Source organism: Struthio camelus, chromosome 9 (assembly GCF_040807025.1).
Source record: "Struthio camelus isolate bStrCam1 chromosome 9, bStrCam1.hap1, whole genome shotgun sequence".
In the NCBI taxonomy this organism is placed as follows: domain Eukaryota; kingdom Metazoa; phylum Chordata; class Aves; order Struthioniformes; family Struthionidae; genus Struthio; species Struthio camelus.
The window spans coordinates 27527448-27541689 of record NC_090950.1 but is presented as its reverse complement, the minus strand read 5'-3'; the positions used below and the strand labels follow the sequence as shown (position 1 = coordinate 27541689).

The window sequence follows — 14242 nt, the reverse complement described above, 5'->3', positions numbered from 1 at the left end:
AAAAAAGTTTCTAGCTCATATCATGATGGAGAAAAGACTAAAAAGAGATAACCCAGGTGTGGTCTGGAGGCAACACACACTGCGGTGTTATGAAACGGGCAGAGAATTTCAAAGAAATCTGACATTCTGACTTGCAGAACCACAGAATCATCATCAGAGCACCCAAAAATATGACCTCACCAGCTCAGAAAGGAGCCACTTGGGTCTAGGTTTTCAGTAAGGAAGATCTTCTGCAGGGTGCTACTGCACAGCATGACAGAGCCAGCAGAGTCAAGGCTAGCTTCAGGCCCTGGGTATCCTGTATAGATTAGATAGATAGTCTCATTTATAGACCATAACAGAAGACTACAGAACAGCAGACTTCCCTTCAGCATCAGTTTTGTGACTCTCAGAAGGCATCTTTCGGCCTGCAATCTGGAACATCCTTTGCTCCTTCCTCCAAACCGCAGCTAAAAATCACTAACACCACACACACTTGCAAAAGTCTCCAACAGGCTCTACAGCCAAAGAGCATTGTCCAATACGGACAACGGCATCTCCTCTTCACTGCCATCTGGCCTAACTAGTGGCTGATACAGTTAATGCAGCTGCAACATAATACAAATGGAGGACTAAACCCTCAACAACCTAAGACGTTGACGATTACATCATGCCACCAAGAAATACCTCCAGGAAATCACAAAGACAAGCAGGGCTCAAAGTAAGTACAGCAGGAAGAACTTCCTTAAACACAAGTGTTGAGTAATAATAGGAGGCAAAATCCTCAAGAAGGTAGACGAGTTCAGCTAGCTGTGCACCATCACACTAGTTAGCAGGACCTGGAAGATGAAGTGAGATCTAGGATGGAAAAGCACTGTCAACATTCAGTTTAGCTCAGAGATATACAGAAGGGATATATAGATACCTAATGAAAATAGAACTGTTTCATTTCAGCCAGTAGATGATCTTAGCGTTAACACGAGGTTTCTGAGAATTGAAAAACTACCAAAACATTAGACTGGAAACTGGACGGTTTTGAAAATGAGTATCTATGAAAGACATGCTGCATATTTAGTAGAATGACTCCATCTTCGGTTAAGAGAGCAGAAAAAAGTGGACTTGTTTCCCTCTGTGATCAGAGGGAGACCCTGGACGTATCTGAGCAGGCAGTCTGGGCTCTTACACAGTGATTGCAACAAGAAGAGTGTTAGCTGGGAACTAAATGGCGTGAGGAAACCAGGACAATGAGAAAAGCCATAGCAAGGAAGGTAGATCAACACCAAATCACAAAGGAGTGACCAAGACCGATTTCCCCTGTGCACCAGTGCTGGAGTGGAAGGAGCTGGAAAATTACCTTTGAATTTCTGGCCCTTAAAGGCTCAAAGCAGACAGTATGTTAAAGGAGAGACTTCTAAAAGTCACATTATGTAGTTAACTTATCCCAGGGGTTCGGAAGGTTTTGGTCCTCAGTTTGTGACTCCTGGCACCGGCAATACTGTAATTTGCACTGAAGCCACCAAAAGTTTTGCCCATTTGATGGTTACAAGATCAGGCCTTAGCCAGGTTGAGGTGCTGAGTAGCAAGAAACACAGCATAGATGATGACAGCTGAAGAGTGGCTGCTCTGTCCATCGTTGCTGCCTGCCATGGCCAAAGCAGCGCTCCAGCCGGCGGAGGACATGAGGCTCTGGAGACTGAGACACCTGGTTACCAGCAGCTCCTGTCATTGCTCCATTTACAGAAGATGTATTGAAAAGTTAAGTTTAATATGCTTCATTGAAATCTCTGCTTTATAGTTTAATCTGCTAGATTAATTTGGAGGTAGGAGCACATACCTGATATTGGTCTAGTAACACAGTGTTTGCCCGTACCCTGTTGTTGATACTTTTCTAAACTAGCCTCTGCCACGGACCAGCTGACTGATGGGGGGCACTGGCGAAGTCAGAAGATATTTCTGTGCCCTCATCTCCCGAATGAAATCAAACGCGCTTGGACGGTAGGTGTCCTTCTCCCTGGTGCCCACTAAGTGGGCTGTAAGAACGAGCCAACGCCTCAGCCCACTTCCATGTCCTACTTCACCAAAACAAGTTGCGCTGATTAGTGCAACTTTGTCTTGCCCTTGCTCTGTTTTTTATATCTCAGTGAGACAGGTCCTTGGCTATGTGTCATGGAAGAGAGAGCAGAGAGAAGGGTGCAACAGCAATTTGGGGGAAATGGAGGATACTTCCAAAACTGATTCATTTCCTGCCATCTGTTGCAGGCCGCTTGGCTTTTAATAACATCTACGCTATGCACTGAACACGGTGAAATAGTAACTGGAAGAGAAAGAGCCTGGAGTGATGAAAACATGCAATTTACCCTACCTAGGATAAATGGCAGTCTAGCAAGTGCACAAAGTAAAATTAGAAGTGTTTCTGCAAAACAACAGATACATCGATAAAATCAACAGAGAAAAATCTCAGCACGTGCCCTGACTGATGAAGCGGGGAACGGGTCAAATCTGCCATCAAGGAGCACAGGCGTGATAGGTGTGTGATAGCATTTGTGTCCTCCTGCGAGAGCCAGTGTTCGTTTGCTTGACGAATGTCAGTAACGAAGCAGGTGCCTTCATGCGGCCAGGCTCCAGGCCGCTTCCCTCCCCGCTCCTGGGGAGGTCAGTAGGAGCTGAACTTCAGTCAGGAAGAAATATTGCCCGGATTAGATATTCAAACTCATCTCTTTGCTAGCAGTGCTTCCACTGATTTCAGCAGGTCCCCAGTAGCAGGACCTTACCGAAAAGCAGGACCTACAAGTTGTTAGTGAAAGCTCAAGCCTTACGACATTGCAGGCTGCTTAAGTCTCCACGGGGATAAATCGGCCTCTGTACAGCAGCACCTCGCCCCAAAAGCACAGAGGGCAGGTGGCGACAGCTCTGCGAAAAGCTCTCTGCAAAACGTTCTCTGGATTATTTAGCTTTAGAGAAGATTTCGCTGCTTTACACAATAACTCAGGAAGCACGTAAGACACATTCTAAGAGAAAATCCACTGTCCTCTACGCATACAGGTGATGGACTTAGCATTTTATGAGCAATCACGCTCTCAGAAGCACTTAAATGACATAAACAGCAAGTGTGAGTTTTGCAGGTGACATAGCTGCCATGGGCTGTTTGCTGAATTAGGCTTTGCCTTTGCAAAACTGAGCATTAAGAGCTAGGCTGACTGCTAGTCAATGGCAATTAGGCTGCCAAAAGCCCAGGTTGCTTTTGGAAAATACGACTTGGGCTCCTGAGTCAAGTAAGCACTTTGTTAGCCTTGATTTTTTTTTTCTATCTTTAACTAACTTGAGTTAGTGTAAGCACTGAAATGAACTAAAGTTACCCGTTAAAAATAATGAAAAAACCTATACGATAACAGTTTCTTCTAGGCACGCAAAACTTGGTCTAACAGCCATGTTCTCCTTCGCCAGTATTGTCTGTATTTTATTTCAGGTCCTGACATGGCAGATTAAACAATGTGGGAACATAACAAGCATGTCATCCTAATACTCATGTGCGGATTAACCACAGCAAAACCACCACGAGCAACAGCCACTTAATCAGAAAGAAATACATATGTAAAGTCAAAATGACATTGCCTCACGTAGCATTGTAAAATGTCCACTTCAGTTCTATCTACAAGAAAATGCCAGACACCTGCTAAGGAGACGTGGACAGGGAGATGCATGAAACCAGAAAACCAGCAAAAAGGCTGCGCACCATTCAATCCCACAATAACTTTTTTTTGCAAACTTATGATGAGCAAAAGCAGAATGAAGTCGCCTCTCCAGGAAGCATGGTTCTTCCAGGCAGCATGTCTCAGCTTGGTAGTGAAGAGAGGACGTGGCTCACTTGCTTGTTGCCCCAAGTCTCTCTATTTTTGGTGCTTTACTTGAAATTCCTGATCCTGGAATCACACGACTATACAAGACTTCATTCTTAAAAAGAAATTAACAGCCAAAAGCCTTAGCTTTAGGAAAGCAAGTCTGAAAATACAGCCCCTGAGAAGGTTAAGGAAACGAAAGGTGAATGCAGGTGACCCGAAGACGCTGGTGATGGGCCCTGCGAGGGCCAGGAGCCGGCCCCACTCCGGCACCAGGAGCGTCGCCCAGAGACCATCGCCCCTGGAGGAGAGGACTCCGCTGCACCTCCTCAATCGCAGCCTTGGTGTAGCCTCACCAGAACTAAAATATTGGAAATGTGGGTGACAGCTTAGATTACACATCGTTAGAAACAGCCAGTATAATCTGCCGCCAGTTCCCTAAAAGGAAATCTTTAGCTAACAAATATGCTCCAGTCTTTTGAGCTGGCAGATAATGATGAAACAGAGAATAAAATATATCTGCATTTCAGGGAAGTGTTTGACATTATGCCGCGTGCCGGGCTGATTTACTAGGCCAGAAAGAGCGATGCAAAGCAAGGGAGCCGTTTTTGACGATGATTAAAAGCCCCTTCAGGAAGCGGAAGCAGAAGGTGATGGTTCGGCTCAGCACGATGGGTTGCAACACGCTGCAAAGCTGCCCCGGCGACGCGGCACAGCAGGGCTGAAACACCGGCGCGCTTCCTCCTCGGGACGGGCACGTGCAACTCGATGTGCCTCTACTCCTTGCTGGGGGAGAAAACAGATGGGGGGAAGATGCCACCATCCCAGCACGTGCTGTCAGATTTCCAGAGCAGGGAAATGCGGTGTTTCTAGATCCCTGGGCATGGTGGGATCCGGGAGTAGAAGCACCTGATGCTGCTGCAATAAAAATACATGACAGTACTGCAACTGCCTGCTGCCAGTAACACCGAGCAAACATGGCTTTGGGTCAGTTTTGAGGAAAGGAGCTTTGTGGACATGGTCAACCAGATCTTCATCCTACTGAAAAACAATCTCTGTTTGAAACAGTACGTCTCAGCTCAGGGAGACTTCTCGTGCTGAAGTATTTTGGATAAATTCTGCCTAAACCTTCCTGATACGGTAGAAATAATAACAATGAAATGGCAAGACATCGAAAACGCACTGACACAGTGGAAACCAAATTTGGACTGATTTAGATGATTCAGGCTTTTGGGGGGATAATAAGCAGCTTGTGCAGCGCAAGACAGGCTGCGCGCCCAGCGAGCTGCGAGCTGCTGTGTAGGTTTGAATGAGTGATTCATTATTCCGCACACGCGCCGGCTCCTCAGCCGCGCCAGCCTGCGCCCATCGGGATCTCGGGAGAAACTCCTCGAGTGTGTAACCGGGTACAACGCGATCATCCTGCAGCAGGAAGTAGGTTTGGAAGCGTTCTTGTTCGGTACGATTGATGTCATACGGATACGGTCTGCAAGGAAACAAAGTGGAGATATATCTTGCCGTGAGTCATCGGAGAGCAGCTAACACCGCCTTCTGGGAGTAACGTTTTAGGCAGGGAATGCGTTTAAGCCCTAGCAGGCAAGGTATACATAGCATTTCATTTTAAAGTGGTTCAGCGCAGCCGTATTGGGAGAGGACGGGAAGCGCGCTGACCTGACCACCTCGCAGCCCCTTGCTGCTGCGGGGAAGCGCGTCCGGGGCGGACGGCGCGTGGCCGGAGACCCTGCAGCGGAGAAGCCTTCGCAGCCCCGCGCGGCCTGGGCTGGTGCTGCAGCGTAGGGACGGTGCCCAAAACCAAACAGCGAGGCCGGTAGCTCCCCACACCCCTAGTAGGGAGCTGCGGCTTCCACCCATCGGACCAGGTTCATTTTTAGGATGCTGTGGGGTTTGCAAAAGGCTGGTTGAATTTCCTATTGGTGTTCGTTCTCCTTGGTGAGGCTGCAGCACGCAGCGCTACCGTGTTGTGGCTCCTCCTTTTGCTGCACGCGCAGTTTCTTTCCCCGTGTCGGCTGGGCCCTTCCCATTAGCCGGGACGCGGCCGTGGCACAGCCGCGTTATGTGGCCTTTTGTGCCAGGGAGGATGTGAGACCCCCCAGAGCCGAGGAGCTGGGGCAAGCCCTGGAGCCGGCCTCTGCGGCTTCACCCTCCTCGTGCCGCGTAGCGCTGGCTGTACGTTACCGAACACACCGGGGCATGCCTGTCTGTGGGGCTGGGTTTTTTATACAGACCCCAGCCATATAAATAACAAGCACAATTCATGTTAGAGCTTGCAGCCTCCTAATAAAAAGGGCGCTTTTCTTACATTTCGGAGAGCTGGGGCTTGCAGCGTGGGCACATCTAGTCCGTAGCACCCTCTAGAGGATAGCAGCCACCCAGCCCTCGCTTTCCAAGAGGAGATTTGGGCACGTTTACAATCATCTCTCTCCAGGAATGATTTCTCGAGCAAATTCAGTCCCTCACTGTGCACAAGCCCGTGTTGCGGCTGCAGCGCTGCCGAGCCGGCGGCTCATGCCCCGCGGGGCCGGAGCGGCCGGCCGAGGAGCGGCGGGCACGGCGGCGGGTGCTGCGCGGCAGCAGGCCCGCTCCCGCGGGGCGCGGAGCAGAACTCCAGGGAGAAGGCTTCTGCGTTCCTGCCCCGAGGAGCGTGGGCTCTCCGGCGCGTCCCCGGCTGCAGGAGGCAGCGTCTTGACGGCAGATTTCACCCAAACTGGGAGGCTGCAAAGCTACAGGCTAACAGCTCTTCCGTTTCCTCTGGGCGAGAATAACCTCAAGCTAATAGAAACCTGTGAGGCCACGATAACATTATCTCGGAGAGGTTGTCTCCTTTGTCCTCACACGGTAACTCACAGGATGTTTAATTATTGAGATTGGGCTGAATACTGAGAGATTACTCATCATTGATCCTGGGCATAAACAATTTCCCTTGCAGTTTTCTTGAAAAAAATTTCTTTTTCTCCTCCTTCCTCCAAATTAATTTACATCCCAGACATGAGCCTCAGTAGAAATTCTTGCCATAATCATTTGGAGCTAAATATTCTGAGTAATCAATCAAAGCAGCGGAACCAATTTTGCAACTGTCACTTTTGATTTTTCCAATAAAAAGATCGAGCATTTCACTCACAGTGCTGTTGCGAATTCAAGCTCTTAAAACCTTCACTCCACTGCATCAGCGCTTCAGAAAAAGCACTTGAAAACCTGAAGAGCCGGCACAATTGCAGAGAAACTAAAACAGATTGATTTTTAGCAGTGAGAAGCAGCCTGGTTTTCCATGTGCCTTTAGACCTTTCTCACGAAACCCTTTCTTTCCTACCTTCCTCCTCTACAGGAATAACTCAGATGTATTAGTAATCTCATACATGCAAAAAGCTGGCACTAATCATAAACGTTGATGCTATTGAGGCTTCAGTGCCTACATGTTTGGCTAATAGAGGCACAAAGAGCAGATCTGCTTGGTGCTGGGCCTGCACAAGGAGAGAAGAGGTGGTCCCCTCTCCACGGTCCGGTCCAGGGCGCTGGCAGACGCGCTGGCTGCGGCAGAGCTTACCTGTTGGAGGAGGCAGGAGCTGACGCGGTACAAAAGCGGTTGGAAAAATCCAACCTGGAAAAAATGTGCCAATTAAACATACTGGTGATTGCTCTTTTTGTTCAAAGTACGTGGGCTGCATTTCTGCTCAGCAAGGAGTGATCAAATTAGAGGCTTTGCAAGTCGTTCCTCGTGCGAAATCTTTGGCTGCAGGAAAGTCGGGGGAATTTTGCCATTGCCTTTGAGGAAGGCAGAGCATTTATGCCTCCCCTGCACAGTTTATGTCAGCTGTAACTCATGCGACAGAAACTAGCCTTTATTTGTATTTTCAATAGGCTAATGGGTGTGGATGAAGCTGGGCCCAGTAAAAGCAGATGCATGCCTATGCGTATAGGAGAAAACAGCAAAGCAGAAATAGTACCCACAAGCCTGGCTCTCCTTCACGCCTCCAGCCCTGCTATATCATGTAGAAAAGGGAAGGATCCTTACTATAAGCAGATACGAGGTCCTAAACCCTCTAGATTCAGGACTATTTGTTGTTTCACATGAATTTCCCATTGAGATAAGCTTGCATTGAGATAACAAGGTTCTCCTGTGTTGTTAGCACCGGAAATAACCAATGCCAGGAAGAGGCAGCTAGCAACAAATGTCAACCTTTTAACTGCATCCACTCTGCGTTATTGCGATTACGGTGTGTTGCCAGCCAGGACCTCTGTGATGAAAAGTGACTGACGGGTCTCAGCATCATTCCTCCTTTCCGTTATCTTTGCTTGCAAGACCTTGTAGGTGTGATGCTGCAAGCATATAATTAGCTGTGAGATTTAGGAGTCGCAGCAGGAGAAGCTCACAGTGTCAGTCGGCAGCTGCCTGCGGGAGCTTTACCAGCACCACCGCCCGGAAACTCCTGCTCCCTTATCTTGGCTTAGTGCGTTTATCAAGGGCACAGATCGGACCTGGAAGTTCTGAAGATGCGGAGAGCCCTTTGGCATGTGTGCAGGGAGAGGAAACCTAAGAAACAGAGAAGTTAATGTTTTCAGTTTGCAGGAGAGCTTGAAAATGCCACTGTTACTTTATTCATCTTTTTCCCCTCCGGAGGTCAACAGTAATCTGCTTTTTGCTCTCTCGGTGCTGAATTTCCTTCACTGAAAGTTTAAAAAAAAAAGGGACAGTAATTCTCTTCTGGAGAGGGAGGTTTTTTGTCTATGCCTTTCAGAATGCCTTGGGATTATTAAAAAACAGGATTTATTCATGTAGAAGCCCAGCTTTCTCTTCCTATGCCATTTTACTTCAATGTCTCTCCTGGGACAATTCGAATGACTCCGTCCAGCCCTTGCTGTGGTGACCCTATGCCTTCCCCCATCAGGCCCCCGGGGCAGCCCTGCCGGTGCCAGGCGAGGGCAGAACTTGGCCCACCAGCAGGCAACGACCACCCTTCCCAAAGCAAGCAGAAACGACACCAAACCCCAGTGCGTTGACACATGATGTTCCATTGTATTTTCAGTCTATTAATACACATTTATTTACCGAATACAAACCAAGTGGAAAGGAAAGCAGTCATTAGCAGAAACAAGGATACAAAACGGTCAGTTCCAGCAGCCTTCACAGAAGGCATATTCAGCGCCCACCGGGTACGGCTGGAAGGCGGAGACGCAGAGACCTGCGCTCACGTCTGAAACAGAAGCTCTCATGTTGCTGATCAGTTTAGCCTGAGACACGATTTAGAGAAACGTTCCCAGAACTGTGAGTTTTGACACTATTTTTTCCTCATTTCCCAAGTGTCAGGAGTTAGGTAAGTAAGAATTATTTACATTGATGAGATTTTATGAAAACACACTAGGAGGTTAATTACAGAATAATCACCAAGACTTGAAAATACAATAGTAAAACAGGCCAAAAGTAGACCCAAAGACGATGGTTGCATTCAGCTGTCAATCTACAGTTTGTGGGTCTGTTCCACTGTGATTTACCTCAGTTCTGCACGTTTAACTTGATTCACCGCCATGGTGTTAGGCTCCTGCTTTAAACTTTGATTGTGACAAGGTCCTGATTTCAGCAGGGTTTCGGTGATGCAAAAGGAGATCGCCCATTTGAGTCCGCTTTGCGGAATCAGGGCCATGAAAGGCTAGGCAAATGCAGTAAGGTCTTGTGGGCCCCCCCAAGAGGTGCGAGCCCCTACCTTCATCCCCGATTCAGGAACAACCTGCACAAACAGTGCAGCAGCTCTGCAGCTGATCAAGGTGGGTCAGTTTTGACCACTGTGGATTTGGGTCTTTCCATTTGGCAGGAGGAAAAGGAAATTGTGCTAAAAGACTTTTCTTTCTGTGGCCCACAAGTGCAGCTTCTGTATTTAAGTTACACGACCTATACTATGTTAACTACAAATGCACAAAAAAAATTATTACATTGAAAGAGCAACAGCAAGCCAAGACTTGAGTTTGATTGTACACAGATGTTTCCTTGGAAGAAATAAAAATACCATTAATTATTAGCAGGGTCTCACCTGAGCAAAACCCTCACCGAGGTCTCCCCCAGGGGACAGCACCAGGATTGTGAAATCATGTTCTCAAACTTGATCAAAAGAAATTTAAAAAGAGTGTTTGGGTTTTAATCTAGCAAAGCTCACATCAAGCCAGGCAGCTTTACTGGTGGCTGCCCTGGATGAGGAACATGTTTGCCTGGCATAGGCCTGCTGAGGTTTTCTCCCTGCGTGCATGTTCACTGGTAAAAGCAAAGTTTCATTTTATAATACCAAGAGATATTTCATGTATTTGCCTTAGTTAAACATCCCTTCTTAGGATGAAGAGTGACAAATGCACTTGCTGCTTGGGGACAACCCCCATTTTTACAGCCAAAGAAGATCAGGCTGCAAAGATGCTGCCTCTGCCCATGCCCAACTGCAGCAAGTTGAGACGGAGACCAAAAGCTGAGCTGAGCACTTCACCTGCCATGCAGTACTAGAGCATTCCTTCTACAAGTTACATCTTGTAAAGTTCTTAAATATGATGACATTTTAATTTTTCTTCCCCCCCCCCCCAAAACCATGCATCAATTCCACACTAAAAAGTTTATCCAGTCCAACCTCTATACACAAAGTACATATATTAAAATATCACAGTATTGAAAAATATATAAAGATGTGGTAAGGAGCGTGAGTTCTCAGAGTGGCACCTACTAAGGAATACATTTAAAAAAAAAAAAGTCTTTACTCAGTTGAACTATGAAAAAAAGTAGAGCCTGGGAGAAATGTCTCATTTCTGACAGTTCTAATAAGCAAATGCCACAAGAAACAGTTATTTCAGGGCTTGCTAGTACTTGAGTCCACATCACTAGTTACAGTACTGTACATTTGCAAGCGATTCCTCTGCAGTCTGGTGAAGGCATTAAAAGTAAAAACCCTATGGTATTAAAAAGTAGTGATTGTTTAGGTGCAGAAATAAATGCTCTCAAGGTGTTAAACCTCGCCCTTACAGTGGCTTCTTAATATAAGAAAGAAAACTCCGGTTGACAGACAAAGAGCGGGGCGTACGGGCCGGGGATGCGGGCTTTCGGAGGAGGGTGGCAGCGGACGCGCACGGCACGGCGCGCTCCCAGCAGCGGATGGCAGGTACGGGAACACAAGCAGCGCGTACACTGGAAATCGCGCCAGTCCCGCCGCCTGCTCGGGGCGCGCAGAGGCTTGGCAGGCGCTCGCCGTCCCGTGCGGCCGGCAGCCACAGGCTGCGAGGAGCCCTCTCTCCAGAAAGGAAAGACACACACGCGCACATAAACACGCACACGCGTGCAAAAACTCCCGCCGATACAGGAACTGAGCAACACCACAGCGAAGGGATGATCAGAGTGGGTTCTCCGCTCAGACAGAGAAATCTGCTCCCGAACAGACAGCCAACGTGAGGCCCGTTTGCTACTTGAATTTGAAAAACCTTCTGAATTAGCACCGTATACAGCATCAGAAATTAATTCTTAACTCGGTGGCTCTGCAGGCTGCTAGGTCATTTGAGACCGGCAGTCATCGCAGGGCGGTCCGAGCTGGGCAGAACTCGGGTGTGTTCTTCCTCCAGCAGCCTGGGACAGGGGGGTTTAGTGCCATCGGAGTGATGAAGTCCCCCCCTACTTAGCTACTACCTCAAAAGATAATATAAGGGTAATTCAATGATTGTAAGAATCATTGATAATATGGGGCTGGGGACAATAAGAGCACTTAGAAGACAGCAGGAGTACCACACTTCTTCAAGGTTCACATGCAACTGTGGTGTGGTTGAATGCTTCCTTTTCAACTATGAATACAGATCTATGTGACTTATACTGATTCACTGACAGGCTGTAATTGTTTCAAGTTAGCAGCATTGTTCAAACTAAAATAGCTAAAACCGTATCACGAGATAAAAAGCGCAGAACTAGCTAGCACTAGCATGAAATACCACGACACCTTTGATCTTTTCTTGATTGCAAATGCTCAGGGCACGGCCTATCGCTCTGGCTCAGCAGGGGGTGACCCCAGGTCAGTTTTTTAAGGGAAATAATCAAGGGAACATACTTCTGTTTACAGTGCACCAGCCGAAAGCCTCAACCCCCTGGACCAATGAAGGTTATCACCTAAAATGCTGCGCATGCACTTCCAACAGCCTAACCAAACCACAGACTCACCAAGTATAAAGGAGCGTAATTCACAATTGCACCTATAAAAAAAAAGAGCGTAAAATAGTAGAATTTGTAGGAACTGGCTGAAACTTCGGCTGCCTTTGAGGAATGTTTGTTTGTTACTTACTCAGGTGACGCAGCATACAAAATTACTTGGTACCTATTGACATTTAAGATATAGAAGACAATCAGCTAAAATGTAAGAGATGGTGCCAGCCATATTTTAGGATTAGCTTGAGGAACAGTGTGATTCTTTTCCAGCTAAAAACAGATAAGACCACTGGAAGCTTAAACAAAGGGGAAAAAAAAAACTTCCCTATGAACACTTTCTTTTTTTTTTTTTAAACTAAAGTAAATAAAAGTTCATCTAGTCTTTTGACTAAAGAGCTTTGAGCACTTTGAGGAACACAGGGTTAAGGAGCACATCTACATTCCAGCTAGCGAAGGGACTCCCCTTGGAAGCACTCATGGCAGAGGAGTTCAGCTTCCCACTTTCACAGATCAGACTCTCTCGTTAGGTATTTCTAACGGTCTGCTCTCTCAGCGTTTGACACGGCATTCCCACCCTCTGAGGCACACAGCTCCGAAGATCACAGCTGGTATGCAGGGAGGACATGAAATCGGGAGACGCAGAGGATGGAGGATGGCATACCGACCTGGGGCAGCACCAACCGAGCTATGTCCTGACCCAGGGGCAGTAGCGTTTTGCCCAGGGATGGGGTATACGCATGGCTGATTCACTACACAGCAAGATGCAAAATAGTTTTGGAAACTGTCTTACAGAAATGCAAAACAGGACTGGACATGTTAAGCTTATCTGTACTCGGGAAGAACGTTCTGCACGACTGAGCTCAAGATTATGGCCAGTCTAATTACAGAGCAGATCGTAGAGGCAAGCTCTCCCTTTCCCCCTTGCATTCACCCATCTACAAAGTGAGATGGGAACTCAGTTTGAGCACTGCTGGCCTAATGTTTCACCTCTAGCTTAATGGGCTCTCCCTTCTTCTAAATAGGGAAAAAAAGGAATGGAAAGAAAAGTCCATCCATTTAATGCAATATAAATGCATGGCTAAAGGATCCAAAGCATAGAGCTGAACCTGGCCAGGCTAGCTTTTGAGTTTCTGTTCCCTGTCATACATAGCACCTCACTTTCCTTCAGTGAGAAGGATCTAAGGCTTCAGTTTAAAACTTGATCCTCTATTGGAGGAAGCCTTCCTGCAGTTTAAACAAATTGATGTACTACATGTCTGTAAGAGCCAGAAAACTAGTGATTTCTGACACCTTTAGCTCCATTGAGGCTGCCCTTTGCTAAGATCTACACAGCACCATGCTGCATATTGCGAGGACTGCTGATTGCTCTAGCTGTAGTAAAAACACTTCCCCCCACCGAGAGGGGAGAAGAGACCAAAATACTGCGTCTGATAAAAGATTGCTAGCCCGTTCCCAAAAAAGAAATGAAACATCTACACTTGACAAGCTGTGATCACAGGAACGCCCGAGGCAGCATCAAGCAGCACTTCCCAACAACGACAGAGCTGCGAGAAGCGTCCTGGCAGAATACGAGCAGAGATGGGATGAGGGGACTCCAGCAAGCAAACGCACCGATATCTGAAAGCTTTAAAAAGCACACGCATCCCACAGCTCCTGCGCAGCCACGTCACAATTACTGTATGTTACAACCTCACTGGCAGTAGTAATAATCTATTAGGCTTTGTTTTCCTTCCTAGGAAGCAGCCTGCATCCTTTAGGTGCTCACAAATTGCCTAAAGTAGCAAGAGAATAAACTTCTCGTTTGTCATAATTTCCAAGTCTTTTTTGATCCTCTCCTCTGCTAGTGTCAATTTGCTTGAGGTTCCTCCACCAAAATCCTTACGAAAGGCACGTTAGTTTGGCGGAGACCTTTTTTGCCTCCCTTCACAATAAAATGCTTTCTGAAATCATATACTGTTCATACACTTGTCTTTAGGGAACTAGACTTTAAAATGTAAAGCAGTCTCAATCTTCTTAAGTCCAAACCTCCATTGGCACCATGGATTCTTTTGTTCCAACAGAAGGAAGCAAGTATTCTTCCTCCAGAAAACGAAAGGGGAATTGTACTAGAAAACCACGAATCTTTTTCAATTCTTCTGCTGCTTTCACAGGATCATCATTTGCTAATTTTGGCTTGTTGATGAAATCACGCAGTTGGGCTAAGTTATTCACCTGGTCACTGGGAAGGCACCGGAAAACCTGATCAAAACAGAAAGAA

The 14242-nt window shown here is 47.0% G+C and overlaps 1 protein-coding gene across 6 annotated transcripts in view; it reads right to left on the bottom strand.

Annotated features, from left to right (window-relative positions):
• Nucleotides 1-8827: 8827 nt before the first annotated feature.
• PLD1 (phospholipase D1) overlaps nt 8828-14242 on the bottom strand; it is an 87840-nt gene continuing 82425 nt past the window's right edge. For all 6 annotated transcript variants that reach the window (XM_068953785.1, XM_068953784.1, XM_068953783.1 and 3 more), the window contains one exon: nt 8828-14223. In XM_068953785.1, coding sequence (XP_068809886.1) covers nt 13999-14223 — 225 coding nt within the window. In that variant the 3' untranslated portion in view covers nt 8828-13998. The remainder of the gene's footprint in view (nt 14224-14242) is intronic.